The sequence below is a fragment of the Sturnus vulgaris genome, chromosome 33, assembly GCF_052056855.1.
Source record: "Sturnus vulgaris isolate bStuVul1 chromosome 33, bStuVul1.hap1, whole genome shotgun sequence".
Classification (NCBI taxonomy): Eukaryota; Metazoa; Chordata; class Aves; order Passeriformes; family Sturnidae; genus Sturnus; species Sturnus vulgaris.
The window spans coordinates 192,748-216,397 of NC_142275.1; the positions used below are offsets into that span (position 1 = coordinate 192,748).

The window sequence follows — 23,650 nt, forward strand, 5'->3', positions numbered from 1 at the left end:
CCCCTCCGCGTCCCTCCCTGTCCTGGGGGTCTCGCCCGTCCCCTGTTCAGGTGCACACGAACCACAGCAGTGCCAGGACCCCCCTTTATTGCCCCCTGAGGGACCCCCCCCGTCCTCGTCACCACGGCGGGGACATGGGCTGGGGGTTCTGCAGGTAGGACATGACCACGGCCGAGATGGAGAGCCTGCGAGGGGCACACACAAGGGTCAGAGACCCCCGCAAATGAGACAAACGAGACCCCCCGGGACCCTCCCGGCACTCACATGAAGCTGCTCATCATCTGCTTGGTGTCCTCGGAGCTGCGCGAGTTGGCGAAGCTGATGAAGGAGCAGTAAACGGCGATCCAGGCACACCACTTGAGCTGGGGAGGGCCGGGACAGGGCCGTGAGACCCCCGGGATGGGCAGGAGAACCCCGGGACAGCCCCATGAGACCCCCGGGGCTCTCTCCGGTCCTTCCCGCTCCGAATTCCCCTCAGAACGCCCGGGGCCGCTCCCGGTGCCGCCGCGCTCACCTTGAGCATGAGCCCGCACATGCTGAACACCATCCCCAGCAGGTTCATGTAGTCGGGGGTCGGGTCCTCCAGCGCCGGGTTGGTCTCGGTGGCCGGGGGCTTGTACCTGGCGGGGGGAAGGGGGCTCGGTAATGCGGGACGGGGCACCGGGACCCCGCGGCTGCCCCGGGTCTCTGCCCGGTCCCGCTCCCGGTCTCGCCGGCTCTGTCCCCGCTGCCCGCGGTCTCACCGCGCCACTTTGCCGGGTCTCCGTGGGTCCGCCATGGCCCCGCCGCCTCTTCCGCCGCCGCCGCCGGAAGGGGCCCGGCCCCATCCCCGGTCCCGCCTCCGGCCCCGTCCCCGGTGCCGGTTCCGGTCCCGCCATGGCGTTCCCGAGGCCCCGGCCCGCCCGGCCCGAGCTGCCCCGGCAGCGGGTGCAGACCCTGCAGTGCGGGCAGGGAGCGGTGCGGGCCGCCCGCTTCAACGGTGAGAGCGGCGACAACCGGGGGGACCGGGGAGGAACGGGGGGGAAACAGGACATGGGGGCAGAGATCGGGACACGGCGATGAAGGTTGGGAACCGGGAGGGGGTGACGGTGTGGGGGTCCCGGGGATCTCCCCGTGTCCCGGGTGGGGGTCCCGGGATCTCCCCGTGTCCCGGGCGGGGGTCCCGGGGATCTCCCCGTGTCCCGGGTGGGGGTCCCGGGGATCACGCCCGTTCACCCCCCGCAGCGGACGGGAATTACTGCCTGACGTGCGGCAGCGACAAGACGCTGAAGCTCTGGAACCCGCACAAGGGCACGGCCCTGCGCACCTACCAGGGCCACGGCTACGAGGTGCTGGACGCCGCGGGGTAAGGGGGGGTTTGGGGACCCCTCCCCGCCTTGGGGAGACCCCGCCGCGCTCACGGGACCCCCCCGCGCCCCCGCAGATCCTTCGACAACAGCCAGATCTGCTCCGGCGGCGCCGACAAGGCCGTGGCTCTCTGGGACGTGACCACGGGGCAGGTGGTCCGCAAGTACCGGGGACACGCCGGGGTGAGGAGGGGCCGGTTTGGGGTTTGGGGAGGGGGATTTGGGATCCCCCAAATGGATCGGGACACTGACTCGCTGCTCCTCTCACAGAAGGTGAACTGCGTCCAGTTCAACGCGGAAGCCACTGTCATCGTGTCTGGTGAGGGAGCGGTTTGGGGAAAAAAAAAAAATGCTCCGGGACAGTCCTGTACCCCCTTTTCCCATCCTGGTCCCCCTTTTTTTCCTCCCCTGGACGCCCCTTTCCCCCCCTAGGCTCCATCGACTCCACGGTGCGGTGCTGGGACTGCCGCTCGCGCCGCCCTGACCCCATCCAGGTGCTGGACGAGGCCAAGGACGGCATCTCCAGCGTGAAGCTCTCGGCCCACGAGATCCTGACGGGGTGAGGGACGAGCCCCCCCGGCACCGGGGCACCCCCAGGAGCGGGGACCCCCTAAACCTCCCCCCTCCCCGCAGCTCCGTGGACGGGCGGGTGCGGCGCTACGACCTCCGCACGGGGCAGCTCTTCTCCGACTACATCGGCAGTGAGTGGGGCCTGGGGGGGAAGCCGGGGGGTGCCCCAAAGCTGGGGGGGCTCCGCGGGACCCCCTAGAGTGCCCCCCGTGTGCCCCCAGGCCCCATCACCAGCGTGTGCTTCAGCAAGGACGGGCAGTGTGTGCTGGCAGCCAGCCTGGACTCCACGCTGCGGCTGCTGGACAAGGACACCGGCGAGCTGCTGGGCGAGTACGGGCGCTCCCCCCCGAGCCCCTGAGCTCTCCGGGGCTTTGGGGGGACCCCCGGCTGAGCCCCTGCCCCCTCCCCAGGTACACGGGGCACCGCAGCACGACGTACAGGCTGGACTGCGTCCTGAACGAGCAGGACACGCACGTGGGCTGCGCCTCCGAGGACGGCCACGTCTACTTCTGGGACCTGCTGGAGGTGAGGGAGGGTCCCGGGAGGGGGTTTGGGGACACTCCCGACCCTCCCTGACCCCCGGTGTCCCCCCAGGGTTCGCTGGCTCTCAGCTTGCCCGTGGGCCAGGGCGTGGTGCAGTCACTGGCCTTCCACCCGCGCCTGCCCTGCCTGCTGGTGGCCACCCAGGGCCAGGTGACGCTGTGGCGAGAGGACACCTTCCAGCCCGAGGGGGACCCCGACACCTGAGTGACTCATGGAATAAAACCCCAAAGGAGACCCTGCCGTGCTTTATTGGGAGCTCGAATAAATAAACACAAGGGGGGCACACGGACAGGGGGGTGCAGGGGTCCAGGGGGACTCGCCCCACTGCCCCCCACACTGTGGGGAGCCCCTGCAGAGCTGGGGGGGCTCAGCACGCCCAGAGCTGAGCCCGGGGGGGGGTCCCTCAGGCCTCGGGGGTCCCTGCGGGCGCCGCGAAGGCGTCGGCGCTCCGGGCGAACGTCTCGGCCACGAGCAGCGGGAACACGAGCGAGGCGTCGGCGTAGACCTGGCACGGGCTAGAGAGTCAGGGGGAAAACCCCCACCGGGGGCTCCCCAAATCCCCTCCCCTCAGCCCCCTCACCTTGACGGGCGTGGCATCCATGCGGATCTTGCCCCAGGACACGGCCTCGTCCGGCCGCGCGCCCGAGTCGGAGCCGTCGAACTCCTGCGCCGTGTTCACGTAGACGGAGAAATCGGCGCCGTTCCTCTGCCGGGGCAGACACCGGGGTGAGCCCCCAGCCCCTCCCCGAGCCCCCTCCCCGGCACCCCGGGCTCCCTCACCATCAGGTTGGCGTTGGCGATGTGGTGCTTGACCAGGCCCCCGCCCAGGATGATCATGCCGGTCTTGTGGGCGAAGATGGCCTGGGTGTTGATGAGGCGCAGGTCTGCGGGCACAGGGCGGTCAGGGCACCCCCAAATCCCGTGGGGCACCCCCGGGAGTCCCTAAGGGAGGAATGCTCACCCTCCACGATGTCCAGCACGAGCCCCGGGCGTTTGTAGGAGTGGAAGAAGATCATGTCCCCCAGGAGCCGTCGGTGAGCGCCGGGCTCAGCACCGGGATGTTGTTCTGTGAGGGGGGACACGGTGACAGCCGGTGGCACCCACAGTGACACCCCCCTGGTGCCCCCCCAGTGCCCCCAGTACCTTCTGGGCCCAGTAGCAGATGGACTCGGGGTTGTTGATCTCCTTGCCCAGCCGGGCAATCATCCGGGACGGCGTCCACCGCACACCCTGGGGGGATCCGGCTCAGGAACCCTGGCCAGGGGGGCATGGGGACCCCCAGACCCCTGCCCCAGGCATCCAGGGACCCCCAAACCCCGCCCCAGGTGTCCAGTGACCCCCGAAGGTCCCCTTCCAGCACTGCAGAGTCCCCTCCCTCACCTGCGTGTCCTGCTCATCCACCATCTGCCCCAGGATGGGCATCAGCCAGTCCTCGAACTTGCAGTAGTTGTCGTTGGGCACCAGCAGGTTCCCGATCCTGAGGGACCCCAAGACGACCCCGAGGTGACCCCGAGGTGGCCCCGAGGTGGCCCCAGCCCCCCACGCTCACCCCCAGACCTGTTAATGCCGTTCTCCCGCAGGTCCCGGCCCCGCAGGTGGAAGTCCCCGATGTAGGTGGGCGCCAGGCACTTGATCAGGTCCTCCTCGACGCCCCCGGCCGTGGTCACCAGCACGTCCACCTGCCCGGGGGGTGTCAGCACCTCAGGGACACCCGGATGTGACCCCCCCGCACCCCCTGGAACCCCATAGGGACTCCTGGGGACACCCCAAGGGCGACCTGAGAGCTCCTGGCAATGGGGCGGGGGGGGACAGCAGGACCCCGTGACCGCCTGAGGTGCCCCATGTCCCCACGCCGTTGTCACTGTCCCCACATCATTCCCAAGCGTCCCACACCACCCCCAGTGTTCCCACGCCATTCCGGGGCGTCCCCACGCTGTCCCCCTGTCCCCTGTCACCATGCCGTGCTGCACGAGGTATCGGATGCTCTCCCTGACGCCGGAGCTGACGAGGTTGGAGGTGAAGCCCAGGAAAATGGTGCAGCCCGAGGGCGGCCGCGGCCCGGCCATGGCCGCTCGGTCCCGCTGCTCCGCGCTCAGCGGCTCCAGCTTGGCCGCGATCTGCGGGGACACCGGGAGGGGGTCACACCGGGCCCGGACCCCCCCTCACCCTCCCGGTGTGGCCCCCACCTCGGGCCTCACCATCCGCTCGATCTCGGCCACCGCCTGCGCGAAGCTCGTGGCTTGGAAGCCGGTGGTGCGGAAGGAGCGGAGCAGCGCCGCGTGGTCCACGCCGCCCGAGAAGTCGTAGCCGCGCACCGGGAGGGCCTCGGCCGGGAGGGCCCCGCTGGGCCGCAGCACGGCCCGGAGCGCCTCTCCCGGCGCCTCTCCCGGGGCTGCCATGGCTCGGCCAGGCAGCTCAGGGCGCCGCCATTTTGGACCGCGCCCCCCGCGTCGTAACGCGCGCCGCCATCTTGGCAGGACGGTGGCCGTGGAGGGACCAGAATCTCGCAGACGCGAAAAGGAGACGTTGAACAGAGGGAGCCCCGAACCCGCCCCAATTCGCCCCAAACCCGCGGGAGGACACAGGCTCCAGTAAAATCCTTTAATACCCATAAACAGGCGGCACCTTCCAGCCCCACCCACGGCCCGGATGCGGATCCGGCTCCCCGAAACGAGGGGCGCAGCGGGGACTCCGCGGGGCGCGGCCGGAGCCTCCCCGGCGGCGTCAGGTCCGGAGCCTCCACACCTCGACCGAGAGTCCCCCCGAGGCCGCGGCCACCACGTCCCCATCCACGCTGATCTGGGGGAGGCAGAGGAGGGTCAGAAGGGCTCGGGGGGCATCCAGGGGGGTGCTGCGTGTGCAAGGGCCGGGGACAGCCCCTCACCCCGTTGAGGACATCGTCGTGTGTCCAGGAGCAGATGGTGCGAGGGGGATCTGTGGGGACGTGGATCTGCAGGAGAGGCAAAGTTGGGGGTCAGCAGCCCCCCCCCCCTCAGCCCAGCCAGGAACTCCTCGGCCCCCTCAGGGCCTCCCTCAGCCCAACCCCGCGGGACCGAGCCCCGGGGACCCCCACCCTCAGCGTCCTGTCCGTGGATGTGGTGTAGAGGGAGCCCACCGAGTGCCAGAGCCCCGTGATCTGCAGCCGGTGCCCCACGTCGAAATACTGCGGAGGGACAGAAAGCCCCGGTGAGGCCCGGGGAGGGTCACAGCCCCACCGGGACCCACCCAGAACCCCCCGAAGCCCCTACCCGGGCGGGCTGGAAGCCGCTGCCGCTGCTGCCGAACAGGTACACGCGGCCCTGGTTGTCCCCAGCCCAGAGCTGCGAGCCCCGGTAGGACATGGAGAGCAGGTAATTGTCCAGCTGTGGAGGACACATCTGGAATGTCACCGTGGCGGGGACTGGGAGCCTCCGAGGAAGGGTGTGGGGCACAGCCCTCACCTGCAGCCGCTGCAGGACGGCACCGGCGCGGCGATCGAACACCACAAGGGTGCGGTCCTCGCTTCCGGACACGATCAGCCGCTCGTCGGCCGCCAGCGACAGCACCGCGCTGGCGTGGGGCTTGTAGCTGCTCACCTGGGCCTGCCCGGCTGGGGAGGGGGAGCGCTGAGGGGGTCAGGGCAATCCCCCCCCCCCCCAGAGCCTCAGCCTGCCCAAATTCCCCCTCCGTACCTCGCGGGTCGTACACGGTCACCGTCTTGTCGTAGGTGCCAGTCACGAGCACGTCGGGGCGGTACGAAAGGCACAGCACGGCCGCCTTCTCCCTGGGGGAGCGGGGGCTCAGTGGGACCCCCACCCCGGGCCGCCCCCAGCCCCTCCTCAGTCCCCCCGGGCCGTACCTGATCTCCCCGAACTGCTGCCCCTCGGCTGCCAGGTCCCAGAGCTTCACGGTGCTGTCCCAGGAGCCCGAGCACACGCGGCTGTCGCGGGCGGCCAAGCACCAGACCCAGCCCTGGGGGGACCCAGAGGCGCTGCCGGACCCGAACCCAGCCCGGGACCCCCCCGAAGAGAGGGGTTTTGGGGAGGGGGGGGTGGCTCAGATCCCCACCTTGTGGGTCCCGCTGCGCCCCGAGCCCAGCGCCTTCACCAGAACCTTCCCGGGGGGGCCCCGGCCCAGCTCCCTCAGGTCCCACAGGTTCACGTTGCGGTCGCGACCCCCCGAGACGCACAGGGACCCCCCCTGGGGACAAGGAGGGGGCACAGCTGAGCTGGGGACCCTCCTGGAGACCCCGGGGAAACCCCCCCCGGGCCCCGCGGGTCCCACCTGCAGCAGGAGGACGGAGTCGACGGAGGCGAAGTGCCCCTCATCCAGCGAGAAATGCTCCATGGGGGCCCCCCCGGCCCCCCAGCGCTCCAGGTGCTCCTCCAGGTCCTCGCAGGCGGCCGCCCAGTCGAACCCATCCTCTGGAGGGGACACCAAAATCACTGGGGAGGTCCCCAAGCCTGTCCCAGTGAACCCTCAGAAGAACAGGGGGGGGACATGAGGCTCCAAGGGTGGAAATCCAACAAAATGCCAAGGTTCGGGGGGAGCCATGAGGGTCCCTCAAGTCCCGAGTGACCCCTCAGTGGGGTCCCCGATGCACCTGGGGGTGTCAAAGAGGCTCCCAAAGCCACTCCCCAGAGAGTTCCCCGAGCCGGAGCAGGGTGGGGGGCGCGGGGGGCAGCGAGGGGTCCCCAGCAGGACCCAATTTCCCCAGCGAGCTCCGCCCCGGGACGGTCCCGTCACCCCCAGACCCACCTGGCAGCACGGGGAGGGGGCGGCGGGCGCGGCTCTGCAGCCGGAGCCGCCAGGCCACGGCGTCGCGGGCCAGGTCCCGCAGGGCGCGGCAGACGCGGGGCAGCACCCGCCGCACGTCCCGGGCCCGCAGGAAGCCGCAGATCCGCAGCAGCAGCTCCGGCGGCAGAGCCAGCAGCCCCCCCGCGCCCACCGCCGGCCCGGAGGGCTCCGAGGGAGAGGCGGTGGCGGGCGCGGGGGGCCCATCCATGGCTGCGGAGGGGGCGGCGGGTCAGCACCGAGCGCGGTCCCGGAGAACCGGGATCCGCCCAAACCGACAGCGCCCTCCCAGAATCCCCGGTACCGGGAAGTCCTCATTCAGCTCTTCCCGGTACCGGGACCCTCCCAAACATCATTCTCCCTCTCCCGATCTCCCGCTCGCCGCCCCCCCCCCCCCGGTATCGGGTCCCGGCCCGGTCCGGCCCGGCCGCGTCCCGTCTCCACGGCCACGGCGGGAGCCACTTCCGGGGCGACCCACGAATCAGCCAACGGCGTTGTGCGCTTTCAGTGACGTCATCAAGCGGCACCGGAAGAGGGCCACGTGCAGCCGTGGCGGCTCCGGGACCGCCGCAGACACCCCCGCCCCGTTCCCCCCCCCCCCCCCCACTTCCCCCGGTAACAAACGACACGGACACAGCGCACGGTCCACAAACGGCCTTTCTTGTGCCGCCCGGCGCGACACAACCGGGCCCCCGCCCCCTCCCTCGCCACACCCTCCCCCCGATCCCCGCCCTGGAAACGGTAAAAAAACGAACGGAAACGGGCAAATCAAACACGCGGAAACGTGGCACCGACTCGCTCACGACGAAGCACAACGGCTGCGGCTCGGCCCCCCCCGGCCCCCCACGCCCCTCCCGCCCGGGGCTCGCCGCGCTCCTGCGGGCGTGTGTGTGGGAGAGGCGGGGGGCTTCATGCGGGGGGGGGACACGGGGGTGACACACGGGAACGGGGTCCCCCCCAACCCTTTTTTGGCCCCTCCAGCCCCGATTTTCGCCCTCCCCCACCAGGGATTTGGGCCCCTCCCCCAGGGTTTGGAGCCCCGCCGCGGGTCCCCCCCCCTCCCGCGGCCCCCCCACCCCCAGCCCCCCACCCTTTATTCCTTCCCCGGGGGTGAAACTGCTCTCGGGGACCCCCCCCCGGGACCGGGCACCGCACCCCGACCCCACCCCGGGCACCGCGGGGTCCCTCCCGGCCCGGCTGCCATCCCTGACGGGCTCCTGGCGCCGACCTGCGGGGGGGAACAGCGATGGTTGAGGGGGGACAATGACCTGTGCCCCCCCCGGGGGGGGGTTTTGGGGTGCTGCCCCATCCCCCCCGCACCTGTCTGAGGTGTTTGCACCTGGCCTAGACCCCGTAAAACGCCGCCAGCCGGTCCTTGAGCAGAGGGGGGAACTGCTCCGAGAACTGCTGCCAGTTCTCCTCGCCCACCTGGGCCTTGAAGCCGTGCAGGATCTGCGGGGAAGGGGGTGAGGATCACTCGGGGGGGTCCCCCAAAAACTCAGGGGGCTCCCCCTAAAAACCCGGGTGTCCCCGAGCCCCCCCAGACCCCCCCTCACCTTGTAGAACATGTCCCGCAGGTCGTCCTTGGGGCTCACCCAGGACGCCACGGCGTCGCAGAAGAAGATGAAATCCTGGAGGGGGAAAAACCCCAGAAATGGGGAGAGGGACACCCCAAAAATGGGGAGGAAACACCCCAAAAATGGAGAGAAGGACGCTCTAAAAATGGGGTGAGAAAACACCCCAAAAATGCGGAGAGGGAAACACCAGAGACCCCCAGTTTTGGCCAGAGAACACAAGAAGTCCCTCCTCAAAACCCCCTCCCGTGGGTAACCGCCTGTCCCAAACCAAGGTGTTCTCTCCCCAAAATGTGCCCTGGGGGTCCCCCCCACACCTGGAGCCCCCCCAAACCTGCACGACCCCCCCGGGGTTGACCCCGATCATGACGCAGATGCCCCGGAAGGCCGAGTCCTTCTCCTCGTTGTCACGGATGTTCCGCAGCGACGTGCACCTGGTTGGGGGGGGCAAAAATCGGGGTTCAGAACCGTCCCCCGCCCACCCCCAAATTCCTGGGGACCCCCAAAAGGCTCCCCCAGACTCACCAGGGCCGGATGAACTGCTGAAGCATCGGGGCCACCTCCTGCGGGCACACGAAGCCGAGGCGCCCGATGGTGATGGCTGGAGGGGAGGGGACAAGGATTGAGGATTTTGGGGAGCACTGAGGGGTTCCCTCAGCCCCAGCAGCTTTTGGGGGAGCCCCCCTGAGCCCCCCCCAGGCCTCACCCGTGTTCTCCAGGAGCGTTTTGGGGGTGTTGGGGCGGTTGATGATCTCCACCAGGTTGTTGAGGACCATGGGGACGTAGGGCTGCATCTCGGCCCCTGGGGGGGGACAAAGGGGGCGGTCAGGGAAGTTTTGGGGGGCACAGGGGGGGTTTGGGGGGGCTCAGGAGGGGTTTGGGGGGCTGCTCACCCATCTGCATGCAGATCTCCCCGATGGCCCAGGTCGCGTTGTTGCACACGGAGATGAACTCGGGGTTCAGGTTGGTGCCCAGGATGGGCATGAACTCGGCTGGGGAGGGGGCGCAGGTGGGCACAGGTGAGCACAGACCCTCCCCAACCCTGATTTCAGGGCGTTCCCACCCCGGGGAACCCCAAAACTCACCAATGCAGGGCTTGACGTGCACGAAGCAGGCCTTGGTGAGGTCACCCAGGAGGGCAAAGGAGCTCTGGCGAACCTCGGGCATCGTGTCCTGGGGAAAGGGGCACAGGTGTGGGCACAGGTGAGCTGGGAGGGATCCGGGGGTTCAGGGGGGTGTGTGTGTGTCCCCCCCTCCTCACCTGCATGCACTGGAACAGCAGGGTCATGATGTTGGAGCGGGCCACCAACTGCTCCACGTGGCCACCGAGCCCCTCGGCCAGGCCGCTGAGCAGGTCCAGGGCCACGATCATGAAATCCTTGTCGGGGGCCTCGTACTGCTCGGGGTGCTGGTTGTACATCTGGGCGGGGAGGGTCACTGTCACCTCGGGGGTGGGTGGCTGTCACCCACCCCGACCCCCCCAGGCTCCCGGGGAGGGGCTCACCATGGCCTGGGCCAGCGTCTTCTGCACCAGGGTGACGCAGCGCTGGTAGACGGGCTCGCAGTAGGGCAGGAAGCCACTCTGCAGGGCCGTGGCCACCGAGGACAGGCACTGGGGACAGCGGGGGACATCGTGTGTGGGCAGGGGGTGGTGGCTCAGGGGGATGGGGACACCCCCCCACCATGCCGGGGTCACCCCCAGCCCCACCTCGAGCAGAGGGAACAGATCCTTGTCCTCGTCCTTGAGCTCGTTCCACTTCTGGATGAGCGGCGGCATCAGCTTCTGGATGTACTCCTGGGGGGTTGGGGACAGTCTAGAGGGGTTGGGGACACTCTGGGAGGGGTTGGGGACACTCTGGGGACGTTGGGGACACACAGCAGGGCACACCTGCCGTGCCACGAGGCCCTCAGAGCCAAGAGATCCACAGGGGGAGTTCAGGATTCGAATGTCTCTGCTCATCACCGGGCTCGGGGACACCGGGCAGGGGGGTGGTTTGGGGACACCGAGGGGGGTCTGGGGACACCGAGGACCCACCGGCTGGTTGAGGTGGTGGCCCACGGAGTCGGCCAAGGTGCCGATGGCGTCGTAGAGGATGAGCAGGTTCTTGTGCTGGTACTTGCTGAAAGCGAAGACGAGCGTGTCCAGGATGAAGCTCAGGTACGGCACCAGCTCCGTGCACGCCTCCTCCTCCAGCGTGGCGAAGGCGCTGGGGACAACGGGGACACCCCAAAACTCAGCTCAGGAACCCCCAAAACCACGCGGGAACCTCCCCAGAACGGAGTGAGAACCCCCCCCGCCCCCCCCGGGTCAGGCAGTACGAACACAAAGCGTCCTCACGGCAATCGGGGCAGCGATGTCATCACCCCCGGGCTGGGGGGTGCTCCGAGTGTCCCCAAATTCCCCCGTGTCCCCAGAGTCACCAGTGTCACCTGCAGGCCGCCTCCTGCACGCGTTTGTTGCCGTCCAGGATGCGCTGCAGCAGCTCGGTCATGAGGGGTTTCAGGTAGAGCTCGGGGGGCTGAGCCACCACCCAGTGCGCGTAGCGGCTCAGGGTCCAGCAGGCGATGGAGCGAACCAGAGCCTTGCGGTCGGCCAGGCAGCGGATCAGGTGTGGGATGAGCTCGGGCAGGTAGGGCACCATGCCCTGCATGCAGCCTGGAGGGGTGGGGAAGGGTCAGGGGACTGGGGGGATCGGGGTCTGTGCCCCCAGGATCGGGGTCTGTGCCCCCAGGATTGGGGTCTGTGCCCCCAGGATTGGAATCTGTGCCCCCAGGATCGGGGTCTGTGCCCCCAGGATTGGAATCTGTGCCCCCAGGATTGGGGTCTGTGTCCCCAGGATTGGAATCTGTGCCCCCAGGATCGGGGTCTGTGCCCCCAGGATTGGAATCTGTGCCCCCAGGATCGGGGTCTGTGCCCCAGGATTGGGGTCTGTGCCCCCAGGATTGGAATCTGTGTCCCCAGGATTGGGGTCTGTGCCCCCAGGATTGGAATCTGTGTCCCCAGGATTGGGGTCTGTGCCCCAGGATCGGGGTCTGTGCCCCCAGGATCGGGGTCTGCCCTTCCCCAGGACTGGGATTGGGTTGGAGGTGCCCCAGGACCGGGATTTGTCCCCCCCAGAATTGCAATCCCCTGGGCCAGGATGCGTTTGGAGCTCTATTTAGGGTCCCCCAGACCAGGATGTGTTTGGAATGGGTTTGGGGTGTATTTGGGGCCGTTTTGGGGTCTCCCCCCTGCCCACCTTCAGCGATGGCCCCCAGCACCAGGATCCCCGACTCCTTGACCACCCACTCGAGGTGGAAGAGCAGCTCCTTGAGCAGGGGCAGCAGGTGGGGCAGCAGCTCCTCCCGGAACACGTTGGCCAGGACATCCAGCGCTGCTGCCGAGCACTTCCCTGGGGAGGAAATGGGCTCAGGGCGTGCTGGGGGACCCCAAAACACACACAGAGACCCCAAAAACAAACCGAGCACTTCCCTGGGGAGGAAATGGGCTCAGGGCGTGCTGGGGGACCCCAAAACACACACAGAGACCCCAAGAACAAACCAAGCACTTCCCTGGGGAGGAAATGGGTGTGCTGGGGGACCCCAAAAACAAACAGAGACCCCAAAAGACACACTGGAACCCCAAAATCTGCAGGGACAACCCAAACCCCCTGGGGACACTCCAAACCCTTCAGGGACCCCCCAAAGCCCCCATTCCCATTCCCAATCCTGTCCCCAATCCATACCGAGGTTCCAGTCCGACAGGGTGTCACCCCAATCCCATTCCCGTTCCCAATCCCATTCCCGTTCCATACTGAGGTTCCAGTCTGACAGGGTGTCACCCCAATCCCATTCCCGGTTCCCAATCCCGTTCCCAATCCCGTCCCCAATCCATACTGAGGTTCCAGTCCGACAGGGTGTCACCCCATTCCCATTCCCGTTCCATACTGAGGTTCCAGTCCCACAGGGTGTCACCCCAATCCCATTCCCAGTTCCCATTCCCATTCCCGGTTCCCAATCCCATTCCCAATCCCGTCCCCAATCCATACTGAGGTTCCAGTCCGACAGGGTGTCACCCCAATCCCATTCCCGGTTCCCAATCCCATTCCCAGTTCCCATTCCCGTTCCATACTGAGGTTCCAGTCCCACAGGGTGTCACCCCAATCCCGTTCCCGTTCCATACTGAGGTTCCAGTCCGACAGGGTGTCACCCCAATCCCATTCCCGGTTCCCAATCCCATTCCCAATCCCATTCCCGGTTCCCAATCCCATTCCCGTTCCATACTGAGGTTCCAGTCCGACAGGGTGTCACCCCATTCCCATTCCCGGTTCCCAATCCCATTCCCGTTCCATACTGAGGTTCCAGTCCGACAGGGTGTCACCCCATTCCCATTCCCGGTTCCCAATCCCATTCCCGTTCCATACTGAGGTTCCAGTCCGACAGGGTGTCACCCCATTCCCATTCCCGGTTCCCAATCCCATTCCCATTCCCATTCCCAATCCCGTTCCCGTTCCATACTGAGGTTCCAGTCCGACAGGGTGTCGTCGTCGTCCTCGTCGTCGCCGTCGCCGTCGCCGTCCCCCCCGCGCTGCTCCTCGTGCGCCAGCGTCACCGTGCGCGATTTGTGGAAGCGCGGTTTGATGTCCTGGTCGCTGTCGGGCACCGCCTCGTCCTCCTCCACGTCGCCCTGGGGGTATCGCGACGGGACGGGGTCATATCGCGACACGGGGTCATTGTGTCACGACGTGGAGACATTGTATCGTGACATGGGGTCATTGTATCACGACATGGGGTCATCGTATTGTGACATATTGTCATTGTATCATGACGTGACGTCTTATCGCGACATGACGTCATATCACAGTGTGACATCATACTGTGCCACGGCACCATTGTGTCACGACGTGACATCATCATATTGCGACATGACGTCATCATATCACGACAGCATGCCATCGTATCGTGACATGAAATAATTGCATTGCGACATGATCTCAGCGTATTGGGATGTGACGTCATGTCGTGGTGTGATGTCATTGCATCACGACATGACATCATCGCATTGCGACATGGCATCACTGTATAACGTGACGTCACTGTAACGCGATGTGACGTCACTAGACAGCAACGTGACGTCATCATATGGCGACACGGTGCCCCGCCCACCCCGGGATCAGACAGTACGAACACAAGAGACCATCACAGGGGTCAGCTCGAGGGTGTCATCATCTCCAGTGCCCTCCCAGTACGGACCAGTATGGACCAGTACAGCCCCTCGGTGTCCCCAGTACAGCCCAGTACAACCTCCAGTGACACCAATCACACCAGTACGGACCAGTACACACCAGTACAGCCCCCCGGTGCCCCCCAGTGCCCACCTTGAGCAGGATGATGTCGATCTCCGAGTACCTCATCCCGTGCACCAGGATCGGGATCAGCCTGGGATCGGGAGGAATTTGGGGTCAATTTGGGGATTTTTGGGGTCACTCACTGCACCAGGTGAGCCGTCAGCTCTGCAGTGGATTAGGGGGTAGATTTTGGGGTGAATTTGGGGATTTTTGGGTCACTCACTGCACCAGGTGAGCCGTCAGCTCTGCAGTGGATTAGGGGGTAGATTTTGGGGGTGAATTTGGGGATTTTTGGGTCACTCACTGCACCAGGTGAGCCGTCAGCACGTCCTTGCAGATGGCTGCTCCGCCAGCGTCAGCCAGAACTCGCAGGCCTCCAGTGCCACGTTCTCATCGCTGTCCTGTGTCCTCTGCAGCATGTACTGCGGGCGGGGGGGACAGGTGAGCTCACCTGGGCACAGGTAAGCCCTGAACCGTGCCCCCAAACCCCTCACCTGGAGCACAGGTGACCCCTCTCACCTGGATGATGCTGTACATGTGGGGGATCAGGCGGTCGATCCTCACCTCCAGCAGCATCACCAGCGCCCTGCACACGTTCTTCCTCACCTCGGGGTCCTCGTCCACCGCCAGCGCAAACAGGTGCTGGGGAGGGGCACAGGTGAGACCCCAGGGACAGGTGAGACCCCCAGGGACGCCCCCCCCAGGTGATGGGGAGGATACAGGTGAGAGGTGAGCCTCGCAGGGATGCCCCCCAGGGTCCTCCAGGTGTGCCCTCACCTCGATGAAGGTGTCAATGTTCTCCATCAGCGCCTGTGCCCGGTCCATGATGAACTGGTTCACGCAGGCAATGGCGTGGGACCTGGGGGGCGGGGCAAGGGGGGGGTCACCTGGGCACCCCCAAACCCTACCTGAGCACTCCCAGACTCACCTGTGCCCCCAGGACCCACCTGGCCCCCCCTTCAATGCTGCATTTGGGGACACCCAGAACCCTTCTGGGGCTGCTCCCCCCCCCCCCAAAAAAAGGGGGGTGCAGGTGGGAGAGAGGTGCACCCCACACCTGAAACCCCCCCCACCTGATTTTGGGGCAGCAGCACCCAGGAATTTTGGAAAACTTTTGCAAATCACGATTTTTTTTTTGGAGCCGCTTGAAGCACCCCCACATTCCCACCTCTCCAAAGGTGAGGCACAGGTGTGACCCCCCCCCCCCCCCCCCCCAGCCCAGGTGTGACCCCCACCTGTCCCCCACACCTGATTTTGGGGCTGCAGTGCTTGAAGAACTGCAGGAATTTGGGGATCATGACGTTGAGGGGCCGGTTCAGGGCGTCGCTGTCCAGCAGCTCCGAGGAATCCTCGCAGATTTTCTGCAGCGCCCCAAAAGCCCCCTGGGAACCCCCCCACAAAAAAAAAATATGGGGAGGGGTCAGCAGAGGCCACGCCCACCCCCCCAGGTGTGCCCAGGTGCGCCCCCTCACCTCGCACGTGTTGTAATCCTCGGAGTTGAGGAGGTTGCAGAGCTGGGGCAGCAGCTCCGGCCACATCTGCAGCTCGCCCTTGGAGGCGATGGTGGTGATCAGGATACCTGCGACAGGTACAGGTGAGCTGGGGGATGCGGTTTGGGGGTTTAGGGTCACACCTGCAGCTCCCTTTTGGAAACCAGGGTGGCGATGAGGGAAAGGGGCAGACAGGACAGGTGGGTGGGGGTCCCAGAGGTGTTTTGGGTGAGGGTTTGGGGGTCACACAGGTAACCCCGGGTGGATTTTGGGGTCCCCTCACCGATGGTGGCCCGGATCAGGGATGAGGCGTCCCCCAGGTGGTTCAGGCACTCCTGCTTGATGAACTCGGCCACGGGCGGGGGGAAGCTCTGGAAATGAGCCTTGACGTTGTTCTTGAGGATGAGCCCGCTCAGGGAGCGTGTGGGTTCATCTGGGGAGGGGGAAAATGGGGTAAAAATGGGGAAAAACGGGCAAAAATGGGAGATGAGCCCGCTCAGGGAGCGCGTGGGTTCATCTGGGGAGGGGGAAAATGGGGTAAAAATGGGAAAAAACGGGCAAAAATGGGAGATGAGCCCGCTCAGGGAACGCGTGGGTTCACCTGGGGAGGGGGAAAATGGGGTGGGATGGATCCCCCAGGATGGATCCAGGGGTCACTGCCGCCCCCCACAGACTGAACTGGGGGCTCTGGAACACCCCCAAACACCCCTCAAACATCCCAAACACTCCCAGAACACCCCCAGACACCCCTCAAACACCCCCAGACACCCCTCAAACATCCCAAACACCCCCAGACCCCCCCCACCTTCGGACTTGAGGCGTGTGAGCACGAAGATCAGGTAATTGTTGAAATCCGGGAACTGGTTCAGCTGCTTCAGTTTCTGGAGGGGCGGTTAAGGAAGGGAGCGGGGACAGGAGGGGACACGGGGGGGACACGGGGGGGACACCCAGGGCCAACCACGGCCACCCCAATTCCTTCCCCACAGGACACAGACCCCTCCCTGCCCCCACAGAGCTCTGAACCCCCCCAGTCCTGGGGCCTGAGACCCCCTGGTCCCGAGGGTCCCACTCCCATTCCCAGGGGTCCGGGCCCCATCCTGGGGGTCCCAAACCCCCTCCTCGTAATTCCATCCCCCTCTCAATGGTCCCAGCCCCATTTTGCTGGTCCCAAACCCATCTTTGGGACAATCTTTGTGGTTCTAGCCAGCCCTCTCTGTAATGCCAGCCCCATTTTGGTGGTCCCAGCCCCCCCAGGATACATCCTGCACCACTCTCTGCGTGGCCGTGTTGGGCGACTGCGAGTCCTTGAGCAGCTGCAGCACCTGCTGCAGGCCCTGCTCGTCCGGCTGCCAGTCCATGGCCCGGGGGGGGCCCGGGGGTCCCGGGGAGGGTCCTGGGGGACATTTGGGGAGGGTCGGGGCTCGGTCTCCGTTGTTGGGTGGGGGTGGGGCGGGAAGCGCGCACGTGGGGCCGGGACCGGGAATGGCGGGAGAACGGGAATGGGGGAGGGGGGGGATGGAGAAGGGTCCGGTGTTCCCCCCCTGCGCCCCCTCCCCAAAATAACCCCGCTCCCCCCTCTGTACTCCCCGATCTCCGACACCCTCGTTGCCCCCCCAAACCTCGGGATGAGCCCCTCGTCGCCCCCCGCCATCCCGCCCCCCACACACCCTCAGAGACCCCCCCAAATCCCCTCAGCCTCCCCCAAATCCCAACTGCTCCCCCCCAAACCCACAACTGCCCCCCAACCCCCTTCACACCGCCCCCCCCCTGCTCCCCAGGCCCCCCCGTGCCTCGATCCCCTCCCGACCCCACCATTCCAGACCCCCAAACCTCTCCCCGGGCTCCCCCCATTTTCCCCCCTCCAGGGACCCCCCAATTCTGCCCTCAGCGCTGCCCCCCACACACACCAGGCCCCGCGCGCCGCTCCCGCCGCCCCCCGCGCTGCCGGTACCTGCCCGTTGAGTTTTGAGGGGGGGTGGGGATGTCCCGGGGTGTTTCCGGGGGGGGGATCCCGGTGTTTTGGGGTGGGGGGGGGGGTCCCGGTGTTCGGGGGGGGTCGGAGCGCGGCCGGGGGGGGTTTCGCCGCTGCCCCCCGTGACCCCCGCCGGCCACCGTCCGCCCCGCGCGGCCGCGTCACGTGCGCAGGGGGCGGGGGCAAAGAGGGGAAGGGGCGGAGCCGAACGGGGAAGAGGCGGGGCTACAGCGCGCATGCGCCGAGTGCTCGGGACAGAACCGGGACTACGACTCCCAGCGTGCACCGCGCGCTGGCGGAACCATTAAATGGGGGGGACATATCACCCCCCCCAGCTCCAAGTGGAACGACGGCACTGGGTGGAACTGGGAGGAAACTGGGGGGAGTGGAAAGGGGTCCAGAGAAGACTGGGGAGGGGTTCAGGGGGAACTGGGAGGAATTGGTGGGGTTCAAGGCAGCCCCCCACTCCCCCCGTAGGCACAGGCCACAGGTGTCCCCCTCCCAAACCAAAACCAAAACCAAACCCAAACCCAAATCATTTGGGTGAAAATCCCCCAAAACCAGTAAAAACTCTGCGCTGGGGAAACTGAGGGGATAAAGAAAGGGTTTGAGGCTGGGTGACACTGGTGGGGGCATCTGGGGGGTCTCCCCCTTTCCCAAAATCGCCGGCACCCCAAACCCCGCCCCCCCGCCCAAAACCCCCCCAAAAACTGCTCAGCACCTCTGAAACCTCTGAGCTCTTTAATGCTGCGCCGCCCCCCCCAAATCCCCGATTCCCCCCAAAACGCGGATCTGGGGAGGGGGCGGGGTGGGGGGGCAGCGCTGTGACCTCAAATTTGGGCGGGGGGGGGGGAGACACAGTAGAAAAGGGGGAGCCCCCCACCCTTCAATAGGGGGGCACGGGCAGGACCCCCCACCCTGCACCGGGGGTTTGGGGTGGGGGTGGGACCCCCCCGGGTCTTTTGCAAAGGGGAGGGGGGGGGGGGGGTCCAACCTTCGAACGCATTTTTGGGGAAGGGGCGTGGCCACATTTTGGGGGAGGGAGGGCCAGACCCCCCCCTTTCACACAGGTAATTTGGGGACAAGGGGGGGTCAGCGTTATTTCAGCCAATATTTTGGGGGGGGTGGGCAAGGTCAGGACCCCCCCCATTGACCGGTATTTTTTTGTGGGGGGTCAGAGTCTTTTCTTCACCTATTTTTTTTGGGGGGGGATAGTCTGGAGTTAAGACCCCTGCCCGACAGGTAATTTTTGGGGGGGAGGGGAGCCTGTTTGACCAGGTGTTTTGGGGGGGTCGGGCCGGGCTCTGGGCCCCCCCCCCGCAGGTTTTTTGGGGGGGGGCCGGCGCTATTTGACCAGGGGCCGCGTCTTGTCGTCGTCGCTGCACTGGTGAGCTTTGTACTTCTGCACCTCCGCCAGGTACTTGGCCCAGGCATCGCCTTTACTCGTCAGCACCTGCCCCACAACACCCCAAAAAACACCCCAAAAATTCGGGGAACGGCCTTGGCATAGCCAGTTCCCCCCTCTCCATTTCCAGTCTCCCCCTTTGGTTCGGTCATTCGCCCCCAAGCCCACCCCGGGGGTTGCAAGTTCTCCCACCCTGGAATCCCCAATTCCCCCCAGATCCCCCAAATTCCCTCTAGGAACCCCCAGTTGCCCCCCTCATCCCTCCCAATTCCCCATTCGGGATCCCCAATTCCCCTTCCCGATCCCAATTCCCTCTCCAGGACCCCCAATTCCACCCTCCAGAATCCCAAATTTCCCTTCCCGATCCCAAATCCCTCCTCCAGGACCCCCAATTCCACCCTCCAGAATCCCAAATTTCCCTTCCCGATCCCAAATCCCTCCTCCAGGACCCCCAATTCCCTTTCCCGACCCCCAAATCCCGTCTCGGGACCTCCAATTCCCCCTCCCGACCCCAAATTCCTCCTCCAGGACCTCCAGTTCCCCCCCCCCCATCCCTCCCAATCCCCCACCCCGACCCCAATTCCCCCCTCCCGGGACCCTCAACGCCACCTCCTCGTCCGTCTTTTGCTTCTTGGCCACCACTCCCGTTTTCAGGGCCAGCTTGTTGCCCCCCCGCCGCCGCCCCACCTGGGGAAGGGACACACCTGCCCCGTTACCGGGAGCGGGGAGGGGGGGACGCGGTGACCCCCGGGGGCTCCAACCCGCCCCGAACCCCCCCGGAACGGGGGTTTGGAGCAACTCGGGAGGGAAAGAACCGGGGAGAGCGCGGAGGGAGCGCGGAGGCACCGGGACAGACGAGTCCGGCAGCGGCACCGGGGAGGAAGCGCCGCCGCACCCGAGGAGCCCCGGGGAGCCCCGGGAGCGACCCCGGCCGGGCCCCCCCTCACGCGTTCGGGCCGGGCCGGCGGCAGCGCAGCCGGGAGGAGCCCGCGGGCCACCGCGTCCTTACGAAGCTGAGCGCGCCGCCGCTCCTCTTCGCGCCGTCGGCCCCGCGCTGCGGGCCGAGCCCGGTGCCGCCGCCACCGGACGCCTCCGCGGCCGCCGCCGCCTCACGCTCCCGCTGCTGCTCCTCCGCCTCCATCTTGCGCTTGAACAGCTCCAGGAAGCTGCCGTCATTCGCGAACACGTTGACGCCGCCGCCAGGGCCCGGGGGGGGCGGCGAAGGCGCCTCCGGAGCCTCCCGGTCCTCGCCGCGCGCCGCCATCTTGTCCGCCGCCACCGCCGCCGGCGCCGCCCGATGACATCAGCGCGACCGCCGCGCCGCCGGCGGCGCAGCTTTGTGACGTCAGCAGACCCCCGTTGGCGGGGCGGCGTTGCCTGGCAACGCGCGGGGCTCCCGCCGCCTCGCCCCGCCCCCGGCGGAGATTGACGGGCTAAGTGACCAATGGAAAGCGAGAGAAGGGAGGGCGCGGCGGCCGCCTGGCCAATCACCGCGCGGCGGGCAGCGGCGCGGGGAAGATGGCGACGGCGGCGGCGGGCGGATGGGCGGCCGAGGCCCCCGAGGAGTTCGAGGACGCGCCCGACGTGGAGCCGTTGGAGCCGACGCTGGCGAACATCATCGAGCAGCGCAGCCTCAAGTGGATCTTCGTGGGCGGCAAGGGCGGCGTGGGCAAGACCACGTGCAGGTGCGGCGGGCACCGGGACGGGACGGGAGGAACGGGATGTGAGGGGATGGGGATGGGGCGGAGGAGTCGGGGTGGGATGACGGAGAGAACAGCACGGAGCGGGGGATCAGGGTGGGATGGAGGAGTGTCCCCGGGACGGGATGGGGGCCACCGGGCTCCGGTGGGACCGGGCCGGGATGAAGGATCCGCTGCGGCGGGGACGGCAGAGCCCTCGGGGGGAACCGGAGCTGACACCCGGGGGCGGGGGGGACACACCTGGACCCCCGAGGGGACACCTGAGGGGGTCGCACGCTCACCCCCTGTCCCCTTTGCAATGCACGGCTGTGGAGGGACACACACCGGGGCACCGGGGGCGCCGATCCCGGGCCAGGACTCCCCCGGTTCACCCCCGGTTCACCCCCGTACCCCCCATAGCTGCAGCCTGGCCGTGCAGCTGTCCCGGGTCCGTGAGAGCGTCCTCATCATCTCCACCGACCCTGCCCACAACATCTCGGACGCCTTCGACCAGAAATTCTCCAAGGTGCCCACCAAGGTCACGGGCTACGACAACCTGTTCGCCATGGTGGGTCCCCGTGGGGGGGGTCCCGGGGTGGGCACGGAGCCCCTGGGGCCGCTCTGAGCCCCCTCCCCTCCTCTCGTACAGGAGATCGACCCCAGCCTGGGCGTGGCGGAGCTGCCCGACGAGTTCTTCGAGGAGGACAACGTGCTCAGCATGGGCAAGAAAATGATGCAGGAAGCCATGAGCGCCTTCCCCGGCATCGACGAGGCCATGAGCTACGCCGAGGTCATGAGGTGGAGGGGGCTCGGGGGGCGTCTGAGGGAGGCTCTGAGGGCTCCGTGCTGACCCCCCCGCTCCCCGGCGCCCCCCAGGCTGGTGAAAGGGATGAATTTCTCCGTGGTGGTGTTCGACACGGCGCCCACCGGGCACACGCTGCGCCTGCTCAACTTCCCCACCATCGTGGAGCGAGGGCTGGGCCGCCTGATGCAGATCAAGAACCAGATCAGCCCCTTCATCTCCCAGGTGGGGGGGTCCTGGGGGGCGGATTTTGGGTGTGGGGGTCACAGGGAGGTGTCACAGCCGTGTCACTGTCACAGATGTGTAACATGCTGGGGGTCCTGGGGGGCGGATTTTGGGTGGGGGTCACAGGGAGGTGTCACAGCCGTGTCCCCTCCCTCACAGATGTGTAACATGCTGGGGCTGGGGGACATGAACGCTGACCGGCTGGGACTGGGGGGGTCTGGGGGGGTCCTGGGGGGCGGATTTTGGGTGGGGGGTCACAGGGAGGTGTCACAGCCGTGTCCCCCTCCCTCACAGATGTGTAACATGCTGGGGCTGGGGGACATGAACGCTGACCAGCTGGCGTCCAAGCTGGAGGAGACGCTGCCCGTGATCCGCTCCGTCAGCGAGCAGTTCAAGGACCCGGTGAGACTGGGGGGACTGGGGGGCACTGGGGGGGCACTGGGGGGCACTGGGGGGGCACTGGGGGGGACTGGAAAGGAGCGGGGATGGGCACGGGGCCGGGGCCAGTCCGTGCACATTCCTGAGGGGAATAAAAACCCGCGGGGATGGGCAGGGACAGGGACACGGAGGGGGGACAGGGGAGCCCTGAGGGCACGGACAGAGATGAGCACGGGGATAAGGAAACAGCTCCGAGGGCAGGTGTGGGGACAGAGCCCTGGGGGCGGTGTCACCGTGTCCCCGCGCGCTGCAGCGGCGGCTGTGCTGTCCCCAACGCCGCCGGTGCCCCCCCCCGCAGGAGCAGACCACCTTCATCTGCGTGTGCATCGCCGAGTTCCTGTCGCTGTACGAGACCGAGCGGCTCATCCAGGAGCTCGCCAAGTGCCGCATCGACACCCACAACATCGTGGTGAACCAGCTCGTGTTCCCCGACCCCCTGCGGCCCCTGCCGCATGTGCGAGGCCCGCCACAAGATCCAGGCCAAGTACCTGGACCAGGTAACGCTCACCTGGGGGTGTGGGGTGGGAGCTGGGGGGGTCAGGAGGGGTCAGAGTGGACAGGTAACACACCTGGGGGGGTCAGGAGGGGTTAGAGTGGACAGGTGACACACCTGGGGGGGGTCAGGAGGGGTCAGAGTGGACAGGTGACACACCTGGGGGGGTGAGGTGGGAGCTGGAGGGGTCAGGAGGGGTTAGAGTGGACAGGTAGCACACCTGGGGGTGTGTGGGTTGGGAGCTGGGGGAGTCAGGAAGGGTTAGAGTGGACAGGTAACGCTCACCTGGGGGAGTGAGGTGGGAGCTGGGGGGATCAGGAGGGATTTAGGAGAAGTACCTGGACAGGTAATGCTCACCTAGGGGCCCCAGGAAGGGGGAGGAGCTTCCAGGGGGTGGAATTGGGGTCTGGGACCCACCTCAGAGGTTTTGAGGTGGGGGAATTTTGGGGTCCTGGCTCCCTCCAGGGCTGGAATTTGGATCTGGGACCCCTCCCAGAGCACCTGGGGGGGGGGGGGGGTCAAAATCCAAAAAACCTGGATAGGGAAGAGAGAAGGAATTGAGGGGGGGGGTCGGGGGGTTCCCAGGGGATTTCGGGGGTCCCGTTCCCACCCCCCCGGGCCCCCTCCCCACGCAGATGGAGGATCTCTACGAGGATTTCCACATCGTGAAGCTGCCGCTGCTGCCCCACGAGGTGCGGGGGGGGGGACAAGGTCAACACCTTCAGCTCCCTCCTGCTGGACCCCTACCAGCCCCCCAGCCCCAAATAACCCCCCGTCCCCCCCACCTCGGACCTCAAACAAACCCCCCCCGGACCCTGGGGGGGACCCCCATCATCCCGACCCCCCCCTCATTCCCGAGGGGGGAGGGGAGGGGGGGGCACAGCCCCTTATTTATCCCCCCATAGAGGGTGGGGGGGGTGGGCGGTTCTGCCTCCCCTCCCTCCCCTCCCTCCCCACCGCTGTCACCCCAATTTTGGGGAGGGGGAGGGGCTGGGCGGATTTGGGACCCCCTC

The 23,650-nt window shown here is 67.0% G+C and overlaps 7 protein-coding genes and 1 non-coding gene across 8 annotated transcripts; 2 read left to right on the top strand and 6 right to left on the bottom strand.

Moving 5' to 3' along the window:
* Positions 1 to 70: 70 nt before the first annotated feature.
* WDR83OS (WD repeat domain 83 opposite strand) lies at positions 71 to 836 on the bottom strand. The gene is made up of 4 exons (XM_014893242.2): positions 744 to 836; positions 515 to 620; positions 265 to 362; positions 71 to 185 (listed from the first exon to the last, which is right to left on the bottom strand). Exons 1-4 carry the CDS (start codon positions 776 to 778, stop codon positions 119 to 121), a joined length of 306 nt encoding a protein of 101 aa, XP_014748728.1. The 5' UTR covers positions 779 to 836; the 3' UTR covers positions 71 to 118.
* On the top strand, positions 804 to 2,693 carry WDR83 (WD repeat domain 83). Its single transcript, XM_014893240.2, has 9 exons — positions 804 to 979; positions 1,225 to 1,345; positions 1,424 to 1,529; positions 1,617 to 1,665; positions 1,779 to 1,905; positions 1,980 to 2,047; positions 2,138 to 2,246; positions 2,327 to 2,441; positions 2,511 to 2,693. The coding sequence occupies exons 1-9, from the start codon at positions 877 to 879 to the stop codon at positions 2,661 to 2,663; spliced, it is 951 nt and encodes a 316-aa protein (XP_014748726.1). The 5' UTR covers positions 804 to 876; the 3' UTR covers positions 2,664 to 2,693.
* DHPS (deoxyhypusine synthase) lies at positions 2,690 to 4,408 on the bottom strand. Its single transcript, XM_014893225.2, is given in 8 exon segments — positions 2,690 to 2,964; positions 3,040 to 3,165; positions 3,240 to 3,343; positions 3,421 to 3,486; positions 3,489 to 3,525; positions 3,603 to 3,689; positions 3,840 to 3,936; positions 4,017 to 4,408. Coding segments are annotated over 8 exon segments (978 nt in total). The 5' UTR covers positions 4,376 to 4,408; the 3' UTR covers positions 2,690 to 2,862.
* Positions 4,409 to 5,046: 638 nt separating this feature from the next.
* FBXW9 (F-box and WD repeat domain containing 9) lies at positions 5,047 to 7,700 on the bottom strand. Its single transcript, XM_088154967.1, has 10 exons — positions 7,197 to 7,700; positions 6,723 to 6,862; positions 6,507 to 6,638; positions 6,298 to 6,410; positions 6,131 to 6,222; positions 5,900 to 6,048; positions 5,708 to 5,821; positions 5,533 to 5,622; positions 5,344 to 5,409; positions 5,047 to 5,258 (listed from the first exon to the last, which is right to left on the bottom strand). Exons 1-10 carry the CDS (start codon positions 7,441 to 7,443, stop codon positions 5,184 to 5,186), a joined length of 1,218 nt encoding a protein of 405 aa, XP_088011093.1. The 5' UTR covers positions 7,444 to 7,700; the 3' UTR covers positions 5,047 to 5,183.
* A 171-nt stretch (positions 7,701 to 7,871) lies between these two features.
* Positions 7,872 to 17,709, bottom strand: TNPO2 (transportin 2). Its single transcript, XM_088154922.1, is given in 26 exon segments — positions 7,872 to 8,460; positions 8,553 to 8,684; positions 8,789 to 8,863; positions 9,141 to 9,240; positions 9,332 to 9,407; positions 9,513 to 9,608; positions 9,700 to 9,798; positions 9,892 to 9,979; positions 10,068 to 10,226; positions 10,311 to 10,418; positions 10,515 to 10,601; positions 10,842 to 11,013; positions 11,237 to 11,462; positions 12,046 to 12,198; positions 13,304 to 13,472; positions 14,164 to 14,224; positions 14,438 to 14,471; positions 14,474 to 14,555; positions 14,653 to 14,775; positions 14,911 to 14,992; positions 15,382 to 15,515; positions 15,606 to 15,712; positions 15,907 to 16,056; positions 16,429 to 16,504; positions 16,883 to 17,016; positions 17,575 to 17,709. Coding segments are annotated over 24 exon segments (2,664 nt in total). The 5' UTR covers positions 16,982 to 17,016; positions 17,575 to 17,709; the 3' UTR covers positions 7,872 to 8,460; positions 8,553 to 8,576.
* On the bottom strand, positions 13,954 to 14,020 carry LOC148220631 (small nucleolar RNA SNORD41). The gene has a single exon (XR_015798708.1). It is a non-coding gene; the product is annotated as a small nucleolar RNA SNORD41 (small nucleolar RNA).
* A 608-nt stretch (positions 17,710 to 18,317) lies between the features above and the next one.
* Positions 18,318 to 20,298, bottom strand: TRIR (telomerase RNA component interacting RNase). Its single transcript, XM_088154923.1, has 3 exons — positions 20,010 to 20,298; positions 19,610 to 19,687; positions 18,318 to 19,048 (listed from the first exon to the last, which is right to left on the bottom strand). The coding sequence occupies exons 1-3, from the start codon at positions 20,262 to 20,264 to the stop codon at positions 18,941 to 18,943; spliced, it is 441 nt and encodes a 146-aa protein (XP_088011049.1). The 5' UTR covers positions 20,265 to 20,298; the 3' UTR covers positions 18,318 to 18,940.
* Positions 20,299 to 20,494: 196 nt separating this feature from the next.
* GET3 (guided entry of tail-anchored proteins factor 3, ATPase) lies at positions 20,495 to 23,532 on the top strand. The gene is given in 9 exon segments (XM_014893245.2): positions 20,495 to 20,685; positions 21,100 to 21,247; positions 21,329 to 21,477; positions 21,556 to 21,706; positions 22,001 to 22,108; positions 22,443 to 22,586; positions 22,588 to 22,641; positions 23,273 to 23,335; positions 23,337 to 23,532. Coding segments are annotated over 9 exon segments (1,053 nt in total). The 5' UTR covers positions 20,495 to 20,518; the 3' UTR covers positions 23,406 to 23,532.
* Positions 23,533 to 23,650: the final 118 nt, after the last annotated feature.